Below are 19,032 nucleotides of genomic sequence, written 5' to 3'. Positions count from 1 at the left end.
GGGCGGCGACCATCCCCCCAGGCCCACGTGCCCGTCCGCTGCCCGGCGGTCCCGGTGCCCGTTTCGGCCTCGTGGGCAGCGGCGCGTCCCGGCCGGGCCACCCTGCGGGCGCCTTCCACGAAAGCCTGGGCGGGGCGACGCCCCTCGTCCGCCCTGGGACCCGGGACCGGCCCGGCCTCAGCCCCGCGCCCCCAGTCCGCCCTCGGGGCGAATGGCCGCTGGGGACTCGGTGCACCCCGCGCGGGAAACGGCGCCTCCGAGGGTCCCGCCAAGCCTCGGTCACCCTGACGCCCGCCCCTCGGCCCACCCGCCCGTCTCCGGCGCGGGTCCGGGTTCCGGCCGCGTCCGCGCCGCCGCACTGACCTCTCCGGCCCGCTGGGACTCCGGTCCGCTCGGCGTCGCCGCGGCAGCCCCTCCCCGGAGCCTCTGCCCCCGACTCATCGCAGGGCGGCCTCGGGAGGGAGGGTCGCGTCCGGTTCGTTCGCGGCCCTGTCCCCGTGCGGGCACGTGCTGGAGACTCGCCGAGTACGGGCTGGATGAGGATTCCGCCTCCTCCAGGAAGCCGCGCTGAGGCTCCCAGGTGTGAGTCCTTGCTCTCCTCGCAGCCTGGCGCAGCTGGCACACAGTGGGCGCTAATCAGCGGGCGAGAGGCCTGCGGGGGGCGGCCCCAGGGCAACGTCAGCCGGCGGAGCTGAGGCCGGGCCCAGCCTGCCGCCCCGCGGGCCGCCCGCCGAACGCCCCAGCGGGGCCGGTCTGCGCTGGCCTGCAGGCGCCTGCCCGGCGCGGCGGGGGCGTGGGAAGCGCTCCCTCCCGGGAGGGCGACTCGCCGCGGCGGTTGGGGGCTCGCGCTGACGCTCCTGTCCCGGGGTCCCACCCTGGCTTTCGGGCGCCGCGCCCTCTCCGTGCGCGCGTCTGGAGCCACCGCCCGCGGTCCCAGTGGAAACCTCCGGGCTGAGCAGAGCACACCTGTGCCCCTCCGCGTGGAAGCCCACCCCACCCTGGGCACCTGCTGGTCCACGCGCAGACCTTTCTGGAAGGACACGCTGGAGTCTGGCGTTGGTGGCGAGGGAGAACGCGCCCTTGCTCTTCCCCTCTGGACACATTTATCAGTTTCGTGACACGTTTACATTGAAAATAAATAATAGTTTAATAAAATAGTCGCTTTTTCCTCCCAGGGAGGCTGGGCAGAGGGAGCTCGGGGGCCTGGTCCGAGCCCCAGGGCGGCGTGGGGGGCATAAATAGCAATAAATACACATAAATAGGCGGCAATCGGTCCGGGGCGACCCCAGGCCCCTGGTCACCGCGCCGAGCGGGGCAGCACGCAGGTGCAGCCGACGGGCACGCGGACGAACTCGGCGTGGAAGGCGAAGGCCCCGGGCGTGGGCGCGCCCGCGCCGTCGCGGGAGCAGGGCCGGCGGCGCAGCACCAGCAGGCTCTGGCGCAGCCGCACGGAGTTGAGCGCGGCCGTCTCGCGGCCGGTCCTGGCGTCGATGCAGCCGCGGCACAGGCACTCGGCGAAGGCCAGCTTCTGCGGGTAGCGGTCCTCGTCCGTGTCCACGCTGCGGGGAAGGCAATGAGGCTCCGGGTCCAGCGCCGCCCCGCTCCCGGCACCCGGGCCCTGCCCCCGCGCCCTCGCGCCCAGGATGCGGCCGGCAGGGGAAGGGAGGCAGGTGTAGGGGCCCGGATTTCTCCCCCGCCCCTGATGGCAAGGTCTGGGCTGAGGTCCGGGGCCAGCAGCAGGGCCGTCGCCTCGGGCCGGGTGGGTGGGTGTGCCAAGGGACGGGCACTGTGCCACGGGGCAGGTGAGAACACCCTGGCTGGGGCAGCCGCAGCCCTCACCGGTACCGCCAGGGCGAGATGGAGCGCTGGTGGGTGTCCGCCTCCAACACCTCCTCCGGCCGCAGCACCGGGCACTGGGTCTCAGCTGGGCGCCCCTCTTGTTGCCTTCTGTGGCCCGCCGCCTCCAGGCTGGACACCAGGGCCACAGGCAAGGCCTGCTCCCACTTGGCAGCTCGAGCCAGCAGGTGTGGGGGTGGCTGGCCAAGGGGCAGTTCCTCAGCCGAGTAGCAGCGTGGGGTCCCGTGGGAGTGGGGGCCCCCCCAGAGTGGGGGGTCATGGCGGGCCAGGCTGGTGGGCAACCAGGTCAGAAGCAAGAGGCTGGGAAGGAGCTGGTGACACAGGTGGGTGAGTGGTCAGGGGTGCCCAGTGAAGGGGCACCTCACTTCCACCCCTCTTGCTCTGTTCCCAGGGGAAAGATGGGGTAGAGCCCTCCCTCTACAGATGGGGAAACTGAGGCCCAGAGGCCCGCCCCTAGCCCAAGGCATGCAGCATGCCAGGGCTCCTAGGGCCTGGGTGGGGCTGGCTCCCCTCCCTCCAGACTGGGTTTCCCAGGCCCATCCCGATGTCCTGGTCCCAGGGCTTGGAGAACCCTGGCTGCACCGTCCGGTGGGGGTGCGGGGAGCCATGCCAGGCTCACCATCGTGGGCTTGCGGCAGCCTGCACACCTAGCGGCCATCCCAGTGGTGCACCTGGCGAGGGACCTGGCCGTCCCGGCTCTTTATACCTGAGGCCACACCTGGGGAAAATCCGGGCACTGCTTCCTCCTTGGGAAGTGCCCAGCCGCAGGCACTTCCTCCTGTCCCCGTGGGTCCCCCACCCCGCTGTGCATCACGTCACAGACACGCGTGGAGCCCCTGTGAGGTCCCATCCTGTTGCCCTCCCCCCAGGGCCACACCCATCCTGAGCACCTGCACACGGAGCCACGAACGGTCCTGCCTCGTCTGCGTGCTCCCCCTTTCCGCGAGCGCGTGTCAGGCTGAGCCCCTCCAGCAACTCGCTGCTCTGATCCAACTTGTCTGAGGCACCCGAGGCTCTGGCCCCCGGGGGCGGGGGGCTCGATGCACCTCCTGCGTGGTCCTGCACCTCTCCTGTGGGCGGACATCGAGGCTGGTTCCGTTTTTATCTAAAACAATCAAGGACAGGTGGCTGTCACGTTTCCCTTCCTCCTGCACAGGGGGAGAAGTTCCAGAACAGACTTGGTGGGCAGCCAGGGTCTTCAGGTCTCTCTGTTTGGCTTCTGTAGTTTTATTGACACAAAAGTTCAAGATAAGAAGTCTGAGATGGGCCAGGTGTGGTGGCTCACGCCTGTAACCCCAGCACTTTGGGAGGCCTAGGCGGGAGGATCGCTTGAGCCCAGGAATTCAAGATCAGCCTGGCCAACATAGTGAGACCCCGTCTCTACAAAAAATAGAAATATTAGCTGGGTGTGGTGGCCTGTGGTCCCAGCTACTTGGGAGGCTGAGGCACGAGGATCCCTTTAAGCCCAGGAGGTCGAGGCTTCAGTGAGCTGTGATGACACCCCTGCACTCCGGCCTGGGCGACAGAGCGGGAGCCTGTCTCTAAAAAATAAATAAATAAAAAACAAAAAGAGGTGGAGGCGGCACGAAAACCCTGGAAACTGTGAAGTGCGGTGCACCGTAGGAAGCTTCATTTAAGGAGAACCCAGGAACCCAGCTGCGGCTCACCCCTCACTTGGTGCTGTGGGGTGGGGTGGGGTGGGCACAGCGGGGCCTCTGCTTACCCGAAAAGGGAGACAGCCGGGGGCCACACCTTGGGAAGCGTTGAGTGCTGGGGCTTGGACGCCATCCTGGGGAGGGTCTCCCAGGGCCCTTGCCATGCTCCAAGCCCGAGGGGTCTGTCTAGCCTGGTCCTCTCCAGTTAGAGTCCAGAGTGTCCAGCGTCGGGGCGGTGGTGGAGGGGGAATGTCGCCCGCCTTCCGGCCTTTCCTCACCTGCTGGAGGTGCCAGGACGGAGTCTGAGAAAGTGTCCTTCTCTAAGCGTAAAACCTCAGGCCCTCTGGACAGGAAACCCCCTTCGGGAGCAGGCGCCAGAACACCCGGGCTCCCCGGCCCCTCCACCTGGTGGCTTGTCCGCTCCAGCCTCAGTGTCTTCCCCGGTGTGGCTAAGGGAGCCCCTGCCCCGGGAACACAGTCTGGGAGGAATCGAGGGTGATGATGCACTGAGTCCCCTTCCCTATAACACTCCTGCCTGTGGCCCTTCACTTCTGCTTGCATACCTCCTGTGATGGGGAGCTCACTCTCTATATACATTTCCTAAGGCTGTCCTAAGGAAGTACCACCAGCTGGGTGGCTTAAAATGAAACAAACTTATCTGCACACGGTTCTGGAGGGCAGAGGTCTGAAATCAGGTGTCTGCAGGGTTAATTCCTCCTGGCGGCTCTGAGAGGGTCTGTCCCAGGCCTCGCTCTTGGTCCCGCTGGCTCTGGCGGCCCTCTGGGCTCGCGGCTGCGTCACTCCAAGCTCTACCGCCGTCGTCACACGGATCTTCATGTGGCCTCTCCCGAGCCTCTCTGTTTTCTCCTCTTCTGTGTCTTGCAAGGACACGTAATCCAGAACGGCCTCGTCCCTCGGTCCCTGAAAGCCTCATCCTAAAGCAAAGGCCCTTTTCCCAAACACAGGCACGTTCACAGGTGGGGGCAGGATGTGGACAGACCTTTTCCGGGGACACAACTGAACCTACTGCACCCCTAACAGGATGGACGCCCCTCTGGGGTCAGCCCCGCCCCAGAATTCCAGCCCCTCCTGCATCCTCCGAAGGTCACGTGAGCTCCCTGGGGTCAGGGACTGTCTGTGCTGGTCCCACCTGTTTCCAGTGTCCGGAGCTGTGCCTGGCACAGAGCAGGGCGCTCCCGTCCCTCAGCCTGGCACGGCCCCACCGCCCCCAGCGCGCACACCGCTTCCCACCCCGCCTGGCGACTGCCGCCGCCGGATGTCGGCCCCTGGGCAGGACCCGTGGCGGGTGCGGGGTGTGCCGGGGGCAGGGTGCCCCGATCTGCCATCTCAGGGACCTTCTTGCCTCCATGCCCTGAGTCTGGGGGTCGAGGGAGTTTCCTGGGGATGGCGGGAGCAGGGGAGGAAAAGGAAGGTGGAAGGCGCAGGCGAGGAGGCAGAGTGACAGGACAGAGCTGCAGCCACCGAGATCCACAAGGTGGCTTCCTAAGGGCGCACAGTGTGGGAAGGGAAGGAAAAGGTGATTTTAGTTGGGAGCCCTTGTGCAGTACACGACCTGCTCAGCCATACACTGTGTCGCTGGAGGGGGAGGGGAGGAAGGGGAGGGGGCAGGAGAAGAAAAGGAGGAGCCAGAGGGAATGAGGAAAAGGAAACAGGAGTCCAAGGAAAGGGGGGGAAGGCCCCACCGTCACCCCCAGGTGAGGCCAGTGACCCCACCTGGCACCAGGCCCAGGGCTGTCCCCACGAGGCTCCTGGGCGGGACCTGGTTGGGGCAGTGAGGTCAGCCAAGTGGGTGAGAAGGGGAACAGGTGAGTGGAAAGTGTGACGGGGACCAAGGCGTGAGTGAGCAGGCAGCAGGCAGCCCCCCAGGGACAGGAGTGTCCTCCCAGGGCCCCTCCCTGACCCCGACCCGGCAGGACGACCCGGGGCGGATGGACTTGCAGGGGCCAGTGAGCCCTGCTCCTGTGGCCCCGGAGAGCTCCTGCTTCCTCCCACCCTGAGCCGTCCTCCCCAGGGTGGGCCAGGCGCAGACCCCCAGGCCCCAGCGCTTCTCGGCCACAGCCTCCTCAGCTGTGCGCCACCCGCCTGCTACTTCTGTTTTTGTTTTAGAGACGGGTCTTGCTGTGCTGTCCAGGCTGTATCTGTCTTAACAGCAGCTGAGTGGGCACCCTCTGTGAGGGCTGCAGGTGAACCTGTGACAGGGTTGCGTGCCCACCGTGCAGGCCCTTCCCCATGGCGCGCCCCCGGCTGGCCCGGTGCTGTCGGGGTGGGGGCCCTGACGGCCAGTGCCGGGGAGACATTCCCGAGGGCAGGCAGGAGTGGGGGTCCGGGTGGTGTTTTGCTCCTGCGGCCGCTGAGGCAAGCACAGAAGTCCCCGGTTGGGCAAGACTGGAAAGGCAGTGGGAGGAGGGCCTGAGGGCATCCTGGAGGTGGTGGCTGGGACAGGCTGCTGCTCTGACCACATCCTCGGGCCACACCCCCAGCCCCAGCAGGAAGGCACGAGGGCACAGACCCACAGCTGGGGGCCCTGCAGCCACCCTCCTGGATGGGGTGAGCCTGGGTCAGGCGGCGGCCTGCAGGAGTTTGCCACCTCTGGCCTCAGCCCCTTCCGTGGTTGCTGGTGGCAGGACAGGTCCCTCCCAGCGGGGAGAGGGAGGCAGGAACTGAAAACCTGACAGGGGTGACAGCCGGGCGAGTCACAGCTGCGATGTGCGAACGGGAGGGTTTGTGCCGTGGCCCACTGGACCAGGACGCCACGGCGTCTGCCGGGAAGCCGCACGGAGCTGGGGTGGGTGAGGGGACCCGCTTGCGGGTGGACGGGGCGGCGCCCTCCCCGCGTGCATGGCGCTATGCCTGCCTCTCCCCTGTCTGGCGGGTTTTCCCTGGCAGGAGTCCTCTCTCAGGCCGCCAGGGCTGCCAGCGAGCGCCGAGCCCCAGCCAGGGTGGTCAGGTGACAGGTACGAGGGTGGGCGCTCGGGGTGGGGGAGGGGCGTGCTGGAGGGGAGCGTGGCCGGGAGGGGCAGGGGCTGCAGCCACAGGGTCTCCCTCGTGTGATGCGCTCCTGCCTCCGGGCACGCGCCACCACCCCGCCTCGTGCTGGGCCCGGGAACTGCACATCCCTGGGGGTGGGGGCCGGGGAGCGCCCACACTGCCACCGAGGCCTGCCCCCCCAGCTCCCAGGCCCGGGCGGTTCTCTCCACTGGACCTGGGGTGCTGTGGGTGGCGGTGGCCCGCACCCTCCTAGGGCCGGGCCCTCTGTGCAGGGGTCCCCAGAGGGAGGGACAGCAAAGCTGGGGGCCACTGCCACCGGCTGCCAGTTCACACCCACTGGGAAGACCTGGCCTCATGGGGCTCCCGCAGCCCCTGCCCCTCCGCCTGGCTTTACTTGCCACTGACCTTGGGGAGCGTGCGGGGCAGTCACCTTGTGGGTCCCTGCGGGGCAGGGAGCAGCTGTGCTGGGCGGAGTGAGCCTTCCCCCCAGTGGAGGGCAGAGACGGCAGCCGGCACCACGGGGGCAGGGCCCAGAGTGGGCGGGGCCTCCGGAGTGGGCGGCCCTGAGCGCCGGCAGCCCCCGGGGCACTCGCCGTGACCCCTCCCTGCGGCCGGACCCCCTTGCAGACATGCCCAGGCCCACGGCTGCGAAGGCAGCCACCAGCTCACGCCTGAGGAAGCCCCACCACGACTCAGAGGGAACGGGGCTGGGGAAACCGAGGCACCGCGCTCCACAGGGGTGGCTGGCCAGGCGGGTGAGCGGGCAGGAGCGGCCCCTCCCAGCGGGACCCAGAGCACAGACCAGCCTCTGTCCCCGCGTCCTCCCTCCGTCAGCGGGCAGGGCCAGGCACAGACCACAGGGCAAGCGCAACTGCTTATCAAAATATTTTATTTTAGGAGACCCCTCAAAAAAAGACCCTCCACATTAGACAGACGCCCCAACAATACCCTTGGCCTTTTTTTTTGGTCTTTTCTTCTATATTTTTTTTTCCTTTTTAAATCAACTAAAACAATTTGATGTTTAAAATAAAAGACAGGAAACATTTCCCGATCAGACTTTAGTCAAGAATATATATATATTTTTGATCCTGGGGGCGAGTGAGGGACGGGAAGATGCTGCCAGCAGTTGAGGAAGAGTCGCAGCCGCTGTGCTGGGGACGGACGCACAGCGCGGCGCCTGCCCCGGGAGGGAGGCGGCGGGCGAGGCTGGCGGGCGGGGCTTATAATTTACAGAAACCGGTGCCGTGTGTCGCTCGCGCTGACCTGTCTGTCTGGCGGGAGGCTGCTGCGTCGTCGTTTTGTGTGTGGCTTCTTTTCCGGCTGAGAAACTTTTTTTTTTTTTTTTAATTTTTAAAAAGAATCACAGCCAAAGTAAGACATTAACTGCAAAATCCAAAACGGCTGTGTTCACCCTATTTATAAAAACGTGAAGTCTGCCGAGGGCCGGGCAGCCGCTACACCTTCCCGGGGATCTTGGCGCGCTTGCGCGCGATGGCGTCCTCCACCGCCTTGAGCTGCTTCAGGAGCTCCTCCCGCCGCGACAGCGTGCTGGCCTTCCCTGATTTGCCGCTGGCGGCGGCGCCGGTGTCCGCGGCCTTGCCCGGCACACTCGTGACCTTGCTGGAGCTCTTCGACTGTGGTGACACCTGGCGCTTCCTGCAAGGGGCAGAGGGGACGCTGAGAGCGGATAAGGCACACCCCAGCCCCCGAAGCCGTGTCTGCAGGGGAAGGGGCAGCCTGGCGTGGAGTTCCAGCGTGTGCGGCAGAGTCCCTGCCCGACCGGCAGCGCCCAGGGCAGGAACGGGCGCTCTGGCCAGTCAGGCTCCAGCCCGGCTCCGACTCGGGCTCCGAGCAGCAGAGCAGAGGGTGGGGGGGCCCAGGTGGGTGGCCCAGCCCTTCCTCCTGCTTCTTACCCAGCCTCTCTGGGGGCCGCCCTGTGCCCCTCTGTGCCCAGGGCTCCTTGGGGAGGGCATGGGAACCAAGGTCAGGTTCCAGCTTCCACACGCCAAGGCCCGAGGGGCAGGGCTGTGTGGGGAGGGTCCCCCTCACCTCCAGGCAGCCCTGTAGGTGCTGCAGAGACCTCCCCTGGAAAGAAACCAGAATCGGCAGTCCTGTCCCTGTGCCCTCCACACGGTGAGCGCCTTGGCTGTGTCCAGGGCCTGCTGGGGGCGGTGAGAGACGCCCGAGCCCAGGCCACCCTCTGGTCTCCGAGCTGAGCGGAGTCTGGGCTGCGCCTGCCCCTTGGTGCCTCAGGGCCGGGGCGGGACTCACCTGTCTGCAGGGGCCGCGGCGGCTTTGGAGTTCTGGCCTCGCTGCCGCTCTGGCTTCGGGGAGCCCAGTCTCCCACCGGACTTCCGGTCCCGAGAACCTGGACACGGGGGACAGACGTTCGGACCGCCGTGCTGGCCACGGGACGGCAGAGCTCTAGTCCGAAGCGCGAGGCAGCTCAACACCCTCCGCTTGCAGAGGCGAAGGGCGCGCCAGGCGGGCACCAGCGTGGCTGCCAGGCCGAGGTGGACTGAGCTGCAGGTTTCGGGGCGCTTACTATCTAACAAGCCTCAAAACTCTCTCCTGGCTTTGAAAAAACTCACTGCATAGGTCTTGAATACGGAAGAAAGCCACGGCAGTTCAAAAAACACAAGCAAAATGAGAGATCAGCCATGTCTCATCCCCCACCAAGACGGGGTGTGGGGGTCGTCGCCCGGCGAGGCAGACTCCAGAGGGACCAGGGTCGGCGGGAACCCCGTGGCCCGGCTGTGACCCCAGGCGAGGACGGCCCCACGGTCAGGCCCTGGGCTCCCCTTCCTGAGCCACACAGGCCCAGAGACGAGCTGGAAGGGCCCCGAAGCCCCTGCCTGCTCCCCAGTCTGTCTGTGGGTGTCTTCTCTGCCTCCATTTCAGGGAGGAAATGTGGGTTTTAGTTCTGCCCATCGAAGCCAGCCAGAAACATCTCATCTCTCCACCTGGGCAGGGGCTCTCGAGGTGTGGCCCAGGACGCTGGGGTCTACCCAGCCCACGGTGACACGGGGACCCTGGCTGCTTTCACTCGGTCCCCAAGACCCCGCGGGCTCACAGAGGCCACTGGCCGGTGCCCTCACAGGGCCGACAGGCCAAGGGTCTTCTGCCCGTCAGACAGTAAGGAGATTTGTGAAAATCTCCATGCCTCCTGCTGTTTTAGAAAACAGTGATTTTTAATAAAAAATAGTATTTATGTTAAAATAGTGGTTTACTACTGTTATTTTTAAATTTAAAATATTTAACAATCTTAGTTTCAGTTTCTAATATAAATGTTGAAAGAGGCGGGTGGGGCGCACCTGTAGTCCCAGCCTCTGGGAGGCTGAGGCGGGAGGACGCTCGAGCCCAGGAGTCGGAGGCTGCAGCGATGGTGCCGCCGCACTCCAGCCGGGGCCACGAGAGTGAGACCCTGTGCCCCGCCAAAGACCGACAGACACAACCACAAAACCGCAAGTTCTTTGGGGTCCTCATATTTCTAAGAGCAAACAGGGTGCTGAGACCCAGCAGTCTGAGGGCTGCCGGCCCCGCTGCCCAGTCCTGCTGGTGGCTCTGCGTGCTGGGGCAGCTCACCTCGGTCTGGGGACACGTTGGCCCGCTTGGCTGGAGGACTTTGCCGGTCCTTGTCTGACGGCTCATAGCGCTTCCTGCTGCCTTTATCAGCCGCCTGACGCAGAGGAGAGAGGCCAGTGAGGACACACAGACACGGCAGGTGGGACGGTGGCAGCAAGGTCTTCGCACCTGCGGCGTCCTCACCAGCGACCTGCTCTCTGCTCCCACGGCCCCCGCCACACGCCGCGTGGCTCTGCAGCCCCCCAGGGAGGGCTCCGCCACCGGGCCAAGGCACCGCAACTGTGCGTCTGGGCCCTCAGGCTCCCGGGAGGCACCTGCAGCACAGCCCCGCTGCCCACAGGTCCCTCCCGGGGTGCGGGGACCCAAGTGAGCCAGGCCTCACGCCCTTCCAGCCCCCCGGGCAGACTTGGGAACGCTGATGCTGAGGGTGGGGCTGGGGACCGAGGCTCTGGGCACGCCCAGGCTGTGCCAGCCGGGGCCTCGCCCAGGCTCTACCTGCAGGAGGACACTGGTCGCAGGGAGCAGCGCCGAACAGGCAGGCGCCTGGAGCTCCCGCCGTCCTGCCCTGGCGCTGCGGCCTGGGTGTCGGGCAGCGCCAGCAGGGCCCTCAGCCTCACCTTGTTCAACAGTGTCAACTTGATCTCCTTGTGGGAGACAAAGGAGCTCTGCTGGGGCTGCCCCGGGGGGCCCTGCTGGGGCGTGGAGGGCTGCTGGGAAGACTTCCCGCCTGCCGGGGGCTTCCCGGACTTGGACGCCTGCGCGGACGAGTCCCTCTTGCGCTTTTCCTCTCTAACACCGTCTTCTTTCTTAGACTTTCCTGACGGTGATAAAGCCACAGTCAGGGGTGCAGGGACGGTCTTCCTGTGCCCCCGCATCGAGGCTCCCCGCAGCGCCTGTGCTCTCGGAGCCACACTCCCCGGGACTCCAGGGGCCCCACGTACCTTTCTCCCTCTTGGTCTGGGCTGGGATCGGCGACCTCGAGCTGGCTGAGGACACGGGGCTGGCCAGGTCTGCATACATGTCCTCCGAGTCCACGCTGTGCATGGAGCTGCTGCTCGACGTGGCGCTGGACACTGAGGAGACGCTGCTCACGCTCAGGGACCTGGACACACACACGCACGCCTGTGCCACAGCCCCGACCGCAGGCCGGGCCAGGACGGGGACCAAGGGAGGGGCCGGCTGGTGTCCCCACAGTCCACTGTCACCCACTCTGCATTTTTACGGAACGTGAGACTCCTGGGGACTCTGGGCGGGGGCACCTGTGCTGCCGCATGGCCCGTCCCACTAACAAGCGCCAGGCACCTGCGGGGAAGGGGACTGGGACTGAGCTGACCCAGCAGTGGCGACAGAATCGAACAGAGGAGCCCCTGGCTAAACACACATGACCTAAGGGAGATGGCTTCAGCCCACGGGAAACACTAAAGCCAGAAGACAGATCTCCCTCAACCCCAGGGCGTGCCTTGCCAACGTGCGGAAGGGAAGACAACCCTCCTCCCGCAGGTGGCTCCGCCAGAGCCCGCCACACGAGGACTCGGAATGCACAAAACTGGGACTTCGGTGCCCCCTGCCCGTCTGTTACTTGAGAAAAGACCAATTAGCATTTCCTCAGGTCGCTGGGTGCTGGAGCACAGGAAGGGGGGAAGGACGAGAGAACCAAATGTTTTTTTAGAGACAGGGTCTCACTCCGTCGCCCAGGCTGGAGCACAGCGGCCTCATCACAGCTCACTGCAGCCTCCAACTCCTGGGCCCCAATCGATCCTCCTGCCTCAGCCTCCCAAAGTGCTAAAATCGTAGGTGTGAGCCACCTCACTGGATTTATTTCTCTATTTTTTTTTGTTGTATAAAGGTTAGGTCTTTGAAACATTTCAGACCTATTAAGAAAAGTCTGGGCAAATGTACAAATCACCTGCTGCCTGGAAATGAAAGAAAAAGTTTGACGCAAGGAATCTAGGACTGATTTGATCCTGTCTTGTTTTCAAACCTAGCAGCAGAAATCCTTTTCACTCTCTCGTGAGGATTTCTCATTGGCTCCCCGCCCCCTCAGGCTGGTTCTCTCCCCTAGGCTGTGACAGGCCCGCGGGGGCCCAGCCAGCCACACAAGAATGGGCACCGAGGACAGCACAGCCCCTTGTCCAGCTGGGCAGGGAGCTCCCGGCTCCCTCCACACGCCCAAGGGACGGAGGGCCTCTGCTTCAGACGGCCCAGGGCCTGGCTGGTGACGCTGCGCAGGGAAGTCCCCGTCACTAGTTATCGCTGATTTTCCTCTGTCAAAGCCAAGCCGGAAGTGCCCGGTGACCAGACCCTGAGTGCCTGGGGAGACACTCCCACTGGAGTGGGCCTCTTCCTGGGAGGGAGAAACGGGCCGAGCTGATGGGGAGGGGACCCAGCGAGGGCCCCGCAATGACCTGGATCGAGAGCTGGAGCCGCTGTAGCTGCTGCTGCTGCCGCTGCCGCTGCGCGTCCGCCTGCAACACAAGCCGCACCACGGCTCAGAGCGCCGCTAACCGCGGCCCCGGGCACCGCTGCCGCTGCCGCTGCGCGTCCGCCTGCAACACAAGCCGCACCACGGCTCAGAGCGCCGCTAACCGCGGCCCCGGGCAAATTCCCAGATCAGTAACTCTACTGACTTGGAATTGGGCGTGGTTCCATTTTCTCTCAGGTGCGTCTTTTCTCTAAATACAAAACTAAGTCTCTCGGGGACTGCACCCTCGCAGTGCCAAGACAGGCCGCTGCCTCCCTAGGCAAGACGCACACGCACGCCCGCTGCGGCGCCTCTCCCCCATCCTGCTCCAGGGAGACGGAGGCTCCAGGAGAGGACGACTGGCCAAAGACACGTGTCAGGGCTCGGCGCATGGGCACCGCTGCCTCCCTGGGGCGCCTCTGCTCCACGGTGGCACCGAATGCCGGGTGCTCACCTCCTGGGAGGGCTCCTGGCTTGTCGCTCCTTCCTCCTGGCTTCTCGAGGATCTCCTGGTTTGGCAGGCTCAGGAGCAGGGGTGGTGGTTTTGGTGGCCTGCGGTGGGGCGGGAGGCGGGGCCGGCTTCTTCACTGGCTTCTCTCTGTGGGCAGAGCGAGGCTCAGGGGGGCCGGGTGGGCTGGTAGACGTGCCCCACCCTCAGGCAGCAGTGCGTCCCATGGCACGGGCGCCGTGACGCCGCTTCCTGCTGGGCCACGCTGCGTCAGCACGGCCAGCAGTGCCTCACTCTGGGTAAAGCTCCTCGGGCCGCCCCCACCTGCTTCGGTGCGCTCGCCGGGGTGGCAGAGAAAGTGGCCCTAGAGACGCTTCCTTCTGGCCAGCAGCGGGAAATGTTCTGCACAGCGTGTGAGCAGCACGGCCCTGAACAGACAGGGACACCCACTGTGCCGCGGCCCCCAGAGCTGACACCGGCAGGACACACAGAAAGAAAGTCCTCTGCAAAAGCAGGTGCTCTGCACTGGACCATGGTCACTCCGGCAGCTGTGTGCGGAGCAAAGTTGGCGCAAGAGCGCCGCCGAAGGAGCATTCGTGGGGGGCTCTGGACGACGGGGTCTGGCCGGCAGGGACAGCGCGCCGGGAGCTGCTGCGGCTGGGGCCTCGCGGCATGCGCACCGGAACTCAGCGCACCACACTCATCGCCGGGCGCCAGCGAGAGGATGTGGCGCCAAATGGGGCCATTCCTCGAGTCGGCAGTTCATTTTTAAAAGGCAGCTGCTCAGGGCTTTCTATATTTTTCTGAGGCCTGTCAGCCAAGGACAGAAGCCCAGAAGGAGGAGCCGGCCAGCGCCGGCCACAGGGCAGCCTCGCTCCTCAGCCCAGCCACCGGCCACGCTGGAGTCCTCGGCAGAGCCACGGCAGCCGCAGCCGCCGTTACTCAGGAGAAGCCCCGGCGCTGCACGTGGTGCTGTGACGTCTGCACCATCAGCGAGTTTTAGATCTTCCAGCAAATGGGACTTTTCTAACTTCTGCACGTCACTTATCCCAGCTGCTAAGAAGGAGCAACGTGACCTGTTGGTCATCCACCTTTGCTACTTTCTGACACAGCCACAGACTTCCTGGCTGGAGCTCGGAGGAAGCCACCCCCACAGCCTGTCTGCCAGCCAAGACCTCGGATGGCAGTGGGGACAACGGCAGCAGTGCCCAAGCTGCCGCACTCTCCCGATGGAGGAGCTGGCCCCGTGGGAAGCATGTCGTCCACGGCCTACAGAGGAGGGTGCCATGGCCAGGGCATCTGACACCAGGCGCCCCCCAGCCCCACCCAGCTTCCGGGCGCCTTGTCCACAGCCTGGAGGCTTCTCCACCTCTGTGGCTACAGCACGACACAGGCGAGGGGAAGGCAGAACCTCTGAGGACCCGGCCAACCAAGAACACAGAGCTCGCAGGGAACTTACCCGGTCTTCCCGGGGGGCGGAGCTGGCTCCCCCTTGGTTCTGACGGAAGGTCTGTGCGGAGAAGGCGTTGGGGACGGGGATGGGGACGAGGAGAAGGACCGGGACCTAGGGAGCAAATGGAGGAATGAGGAGGGCTGGGTGCGGCATGCCCCCACCCAGCATGGCCTGAGCCCACGAGGACCCATCCCAGATCCTCAGACACCGCCACCACGAGCTTCTACTGGTCTAACTCGGTTTCAGACCGTTCCGTCACTTGCTAAAAACACATGCCCACAACAGAACAGAGGGCTGAGGGCAGCCAGCACTCCTGGGGGTGCTGCTGGGAGATGGTGGCGTGCGAGGGAGGGGAGATGCTGCTCTCGCCAGCCAGGACGAGAACACGGCTCACGCGCCCACGGAAACACCAGCAGATGGGGTGCGTGAGGCTCTGGGCTGAGCGGGGACCCGAGAGACCCAGCGGCTGGAAGTTGAGAGCCCTGGGCTCGGCACTGGCCAGGCATGTGGGTGGCGGGCTCCAGCTGGACTGCGACACGCGTTTCCAGTGTCGGCAGGCAGACGAGCGCCCAGGCGAGGTGGCCAGGTTGCTGGGGGAGCCCAGGCTGGCCGGGTGCACCCCGGAAGCTCTGGCTCCACTGGCCCTGACAACTCAGGCTTCCCGACTTGTACATGAGGTAAGAAGGGAAAGGCTCAGGGGTCTCTCTCCCCCCAACCTAAAAACTGTCGTGGGATTTTCAACATTTCCGGACAAGCAACACCAGCAGGTGGAATGGGACAGGCCCGGGCTCTCGCAGCCAGGCACGCCGAGAGTCCCAGAGCTGCCCGGGACAGCCACTGGCTCACAGCCCCACGCTCGCTCCACCTGCTGGGCTGCCTGCCCTGGGAAGCCGAGGAAGCGAGGCCCAGCCGGAAGCTGCATCGGAGCAGCTCCTGCAGGACCGCACGAGGCGGCACCACCAGCCCCTCCCAGCCTGGGCCTCCTGTCATCCTTCCCTGAAGGGTCACTGTAGCTCAGCTTCAGATAAAACAGCCACCAAGCCCAGGCCTGGGTCCAAGGTCTTCTTGTGGCAGGAGGTTCTGGGCAGAGCGCCCTCCCCTCCATCCACCCCTGAGGACCCAAGGCCCGCAGTGGAAGGACCCGTGGCCTTCGGGCTTCAGTGACCACACAGGTGTCCTCGAGGGAGGACACAGCATCGGATCCACCGGTGGTCCCTACTCAGCATCATCCGGGCTTTACCGACCCAAGGAGAGGCCGCGCAGCGGAGAAAGGTGGACCTGGCTGAGACGTTTGTGCTCAAACGGTGAGAATATGGTGACGCTGACAGAGAAAATCAAGTGGAATTTACTGAGAACTGGTGACGGACGGCAAAGGCGCCAGGGTGCCCGCCTGCGACGCTGGACCCTCCCTGCGTTCTGTGGGAGGCCCCAGGCCCTCGGCCCTCGGCGGCTGTATCCTGCCCTCGCTCATCACAGCTGCCCCTGGCTCGGTGTCCCTGGCCTCGGAGGACGGTGATGTCACAAGGCTTTCTTCTCAGGCTCTCTGCTGAGACCGTGGACTGGACACAGAGCACAGGTCACGGTGAACCGTCTCCCGCGCATCACCGTGACTTCACGTTTCCAAACGTCCGCACTTCTCAGCCTGGCTCAGGCCTTCTTCCTGCACCTCGCGGGCCTGTTTCTGCTGCCAGGCACGAAGGCAGTGGCGCCGTCACGGCTCACTGACCTTCAAGTCCTTCCTCGGCGTCCCGAGTAGCTGGGACTGTAGGTGTGAGCTACCACACCCAGCTAAGTTTTAGATCTTTTTTGTAGAGATGAGGTCTTGCTATGTTGCCCAGGCTAGTTTTGAACTCCTGGCCTCAAACGATCCTCTTGCCTTGGCCTCCCAGAGTGCTGGGGTTACAGGTGTGAGCCACAGCGCCTGGCCTGGGCCTGTTTCTTAAATGACGCCCCACACAGAGGGTGTGACGTGTCCTTCCTCCCCTGGCAGGCGGCACTCCCAAGGGCCCGAGCTCACCTTTCCCCAGAGCCCAGGTCGTGGTGAGGCCCAGGCTCGGTCCTGCCCCCAGGGTGCCCACAGCTGACCCTGAGCCTGCCGCACAGCTCTCTGCTGCTCTGCACAAGGCCCAGCGTCATGGGAACAGGTCCCACACACAATCTCTGCTCCACGTTCCATCCCACAGACTCGACAGCTGCAGCCATCTTGTGCTGCTGCCCGAACCCCTCGCCACCGAGCCCCAGGTAAGACCGTCTGCCAGGAAGGTGATCAGCTTTACTCCAAGAATCTGGAGTTAAGGCCTCCGAAAGCAGAAGGGGGAGAGTGTGGGGTCTGTGCACTTCTCTGTCCAACGGCTGGGACCAGGATGCCTCCTGGTTGCACAGCCTGCAGTGGCTGCAGGACGGGCACAGGCCCGACTGGGCAGAGCTGGACGCTGGGCTCTCATGGAGGAGGCGGCCGAGACGGCGGCCCACGGACGCCTCTGCTCTCCGTCTCCCTCTGGCCTGGGTCTTTCCTGTCCTGACGGGGGAGAAGGGAGTGGGGAGTGGGGAGTGGGGAGCGGGGAGGGGTTTCCTATGCAGCAGAGTGTGACAGCAGGGACTGCACCGGCGAGAGGCTCCCGTGGGCAGGGCAGGGTGGGTGTGGGGCGCTAGCTAATGCGTGCTGGTGAAAGTTCCTGTTTAATGCATTAACCAGTGACTATTTTTTTCTACACAAACGGCAACCAAGATTTGTCTAAAATTCTCTTTTCAATGGGAAAAATACAACAAAAAGTTGTTCAAACCTTCTAGAACTTCTTGGGATGATGCAAACATTCTATATCTGTGCTATTCAATACGACAGACACCAGCTGCACCCGGCCGCTGAGCACTCGAAGTGTGTCGCAGGTGGTTTCAGCCAGGAGCCCCCAGGGCACGGTGTGGTCCTGGAGGACGTGGCCAGAGCTGTGAGACCCACGGCCGTGCCTCTGACTTCGCGGAGGGTCCGCGCCACACCCTCTGCTCAATGTGCACTTCACGCGGGAAGAGCCCTGGCACCCGCCACACACCGTTCTTTAGAATGTGCCATCAGACACGCAACTCACTGAACACGTTTTGAAAACAAGCACCCAGCAGACAGTGACCTGCCACTGAGCGCAAACGCGCAGAGCCCCGGCGGTGTCTAGAGGCGCTCACACCTGCCACTGCTGCCGTAGGCCCCTGCCCGGGCCTTGGGACGTACCTGGACCGGCTGCCTGAGAAAGAGCTATGTCTGGAGGACCGGCTGGAGTAGGAGCTGTAGGACGAGGATCGGGAGCGCGACCGGGACGAGCCAGAGCCGGAGTAGGACGAAGACCGCGAAGATGACCTAGAGCGTGAAGAGGGAGGGACGTGGGAGTGAGAGAGGGACCCGATGCCTGGTACTGCTCTCACGGGACACGCTGTTCCCCAGCGCAGACCCGGACCACACAGCCGCACGTGCTGACACACACGGACACACTCAGGCACACGCTCACATGCAGAGACACACTCACACCACCCCCCGCCGTCCAGCCCCCTTCAGCGCAGGCTGGTGTTTGCAACCAAGACCCGGGCATCCCGTGTGCCGAGTGGACAGCGCCAGGGTGTGTCTGTGTTGCCCCTGCCACCTGCACCACTAGGAACTCTGACCTCCCACTGGGCACCGCGGGGCCCCCGGCCCCACCACTCGCGCGCTGTGTGCCCAGACCCAGACCACACGCCGAGGGTTCCAGAGCTGCTGACCCGACTCCCCAGAGAAGCTGCCTAGCCGGACCCCAGCGTCCTGCACAGCCCTCCTGGTCTCCTGCCCTCACCGCCTCTTCCAAAGCTGGCGAGGGCTCTCGCCCCTCCCTCCCGCGTGGCTGTGCGACTCCCCGAGCGCAGCGAGGCTCGCTTACTGGTGTCTGTGCCCCGCGCTGGGTTGCCGCATCCTGGCTGATGCCAACGGTTTGTTCTGGAGGGGCGTGAAGCCTCACCAGGGCTCTAGGCGTCAGCCCTGTCTGGCACTGACGCTCTTTGCTGAAGGCACGAGTGCCTGTTCGTCCCACTGACTTTCCTCAGGCAACGACGCCAACAGAAACAGTCTGGCCAGGGTGTCCCCCCCGACCCAGGGAGTGGACGTGGCTGGGGTCAGGGAGGTGGCGCAGGGTGTGGCTCCGTCCTCCCGAGGCATTCGCGACCACGCGCACGACCAGCCTCCTTACCTGGAGGAGTTGGAGGCGGAGGCTGATGAGGCTGATGTTTTCCGGCGCCTCCGTGCCCGGCTAGGAGAGACGGATACCCCGAGTTTCTTCTTGGGAGACTTGGATCGGCGCCACGGGTCCTTCCACTCGTCTGCCCGCTTCACCTGCGGCCCTGTGGAGGCCGCCTCCTTCTTTGGTGGCTCAGCTTGACGGCTAAAATCACAGAGGTGTTAGCGACTCTCGGGCCACCTTCCGTTTCACGGCAGCGCTATGTGGGTGAGAGAAACTGGGAGGTGAGATGACACAGTGGGCTTATTTAGGGAATGCCTGAAAGACGAAGGCTCCCAGAGAAGAGGCACCAGATGTTCCACTCACAGAACTTA

At 64.7% G+C, this 19,032-nt stretch overlaps 3 protein-coding genes across 6 annotated transcripts in view; 1 reads left to right on the top strand and 2 right to left on the bottom strand.

The window, feature by feature from the left end:
• Window positions 1–362, top strand: part of LOC105821044 (cytochrome b-245 light chain) — a 6,723-nt gene extending 6,361 nt beyond the window's left edge. Inside the window, exon 7 of the mRNA XM_012657664.1 lies at window positions 80–362. Coding sequence (XP_012513118.1) covers window positions 80–362 — 283 coding nt within the window. The remainder of the gene's footprint in view (window positions 1–79) is intronic.
• Window positions 363–1,297: 935 nt separating this feature from the next.
• Window positions 1,298–3,676, bottom strand: IL17C (interleukin 17C). The gene is made up of 3 exons (XM_012657663.1): window positions 3,581–3,676; window positions 1,840–2,168; window positions 1,298–1,559 (listed from the first exon to the last, which is right to left on the bottom strand). The coding sequence occupies exons 1-3, from the start codon at window positions 3,674–3,676 to the stop codon at window positions 1,298–1,300; spliced, it is 687 nt and encodes a 228-aa protein (XP_012513117.1).
• A 3,717-nt stretch (window positions 3,677–7,393) lies between these two features.
• Window positions 7,394–19,032, bottom strand: part of ZC3H18 (zinc finger CCCH-type containing 18) — a 71,617-nt gene continuing 59,978 nt past the window's right edge. For 3 of the 4 annotated variants that reach the window (XM_012657677.1, XM_012657681.1, XM_012657680.1), the window contains 10 exons: window positions 18,671–18,862; window positions 17,689–17,814; window positions 14,475–14,579; window positions 13,022–13,165; window positions 12,512–12,571; window positions 11,048–11,208; window positions 10,724–10,923; window positions 10,107–10,200; window positions 8,793–8,889; window positions 7,394–8,177 (listed from right to left, as the gene is read on the bottom strand). In XM_012657677.1, the coding sequence (XP_012513131.1) occupies window positions 7,976–8,177; window positions 8,793–8,889; window positions 10,107–10,200; window positions 10,724–10,923; window positions 11,048–11,208; window positions 12,512–12,571; window positions 13,022–13,165; window positions 14,475–14,579; window positions 17,689–17,814; window positions 18,671–18,862 (1,381 nt within the window). In that variant the 3' untranslated portion in view covers window positions 7,394–7,975. The remainder of the gene's footprint in view (window positions 8,178–8,792; window positions 8,890–10,106; window positions 10,201–10,723; window positions 10,924–11,047; window positions 11,209–12,511; window positions 12,572–13,021; window positions 13,166–14,474; window positions 14,580–17,688; window positions 17,815–18,670; window positions 18,863–19,032) is intronic. The other variant, XM_012657678.1, reaches the window with a different exon arrangement.

The sequence above is a fragment of the Propithecus coquereli genome, unplaced genomic scaffold, assembly GCF_000956105.1.
Source record: "Propithecus coquereli isolate 6110/MARCELLA unplaced genomic scaffold, Pcoq_1.0 Scaffold557, whole genome shotgun sequence".
Classification (NCBI taxonomy): domain Eukaryota; kingdom Metazoa; phylum Chordata; class Mammalia; order Primates; family Indriidae; genus Propithecus; species Propithecus coquereli.
Note: the sequence above shows the minus strand (reverse complement) of the source record. Positions and strands in the feature narration are given on the sequence as shown.

What these genes read in the sequence shown, in the direction of transcription:
- IL17C (XM_012657663.1), bottom strand. Translation starts at nt 3,676, where the DNA reads ATGGCAAGGGCCCTGGGAGACCCTCCCCAGGATGGCGTCCAAGCCCCA. An exon ending in CCGGCTGTCTCCCTTTTCGG is followed by an intron (nt 2,169 to 3,580) that starts GTAAGCAGAGGC and finishes CTGTGTCACCAG; the next exon opens with CTCCTTCCCAGCCTCTTGCT. An exon ending in ATCTCGCCCTGGCGGTACCG is followed by an intron (nt 1,560 to 1,839) that starts GTGAGGGCTGCG and finishes CCTTCCCCGCAG; the next exon opens with CGTGGACACGGACGAGGACC.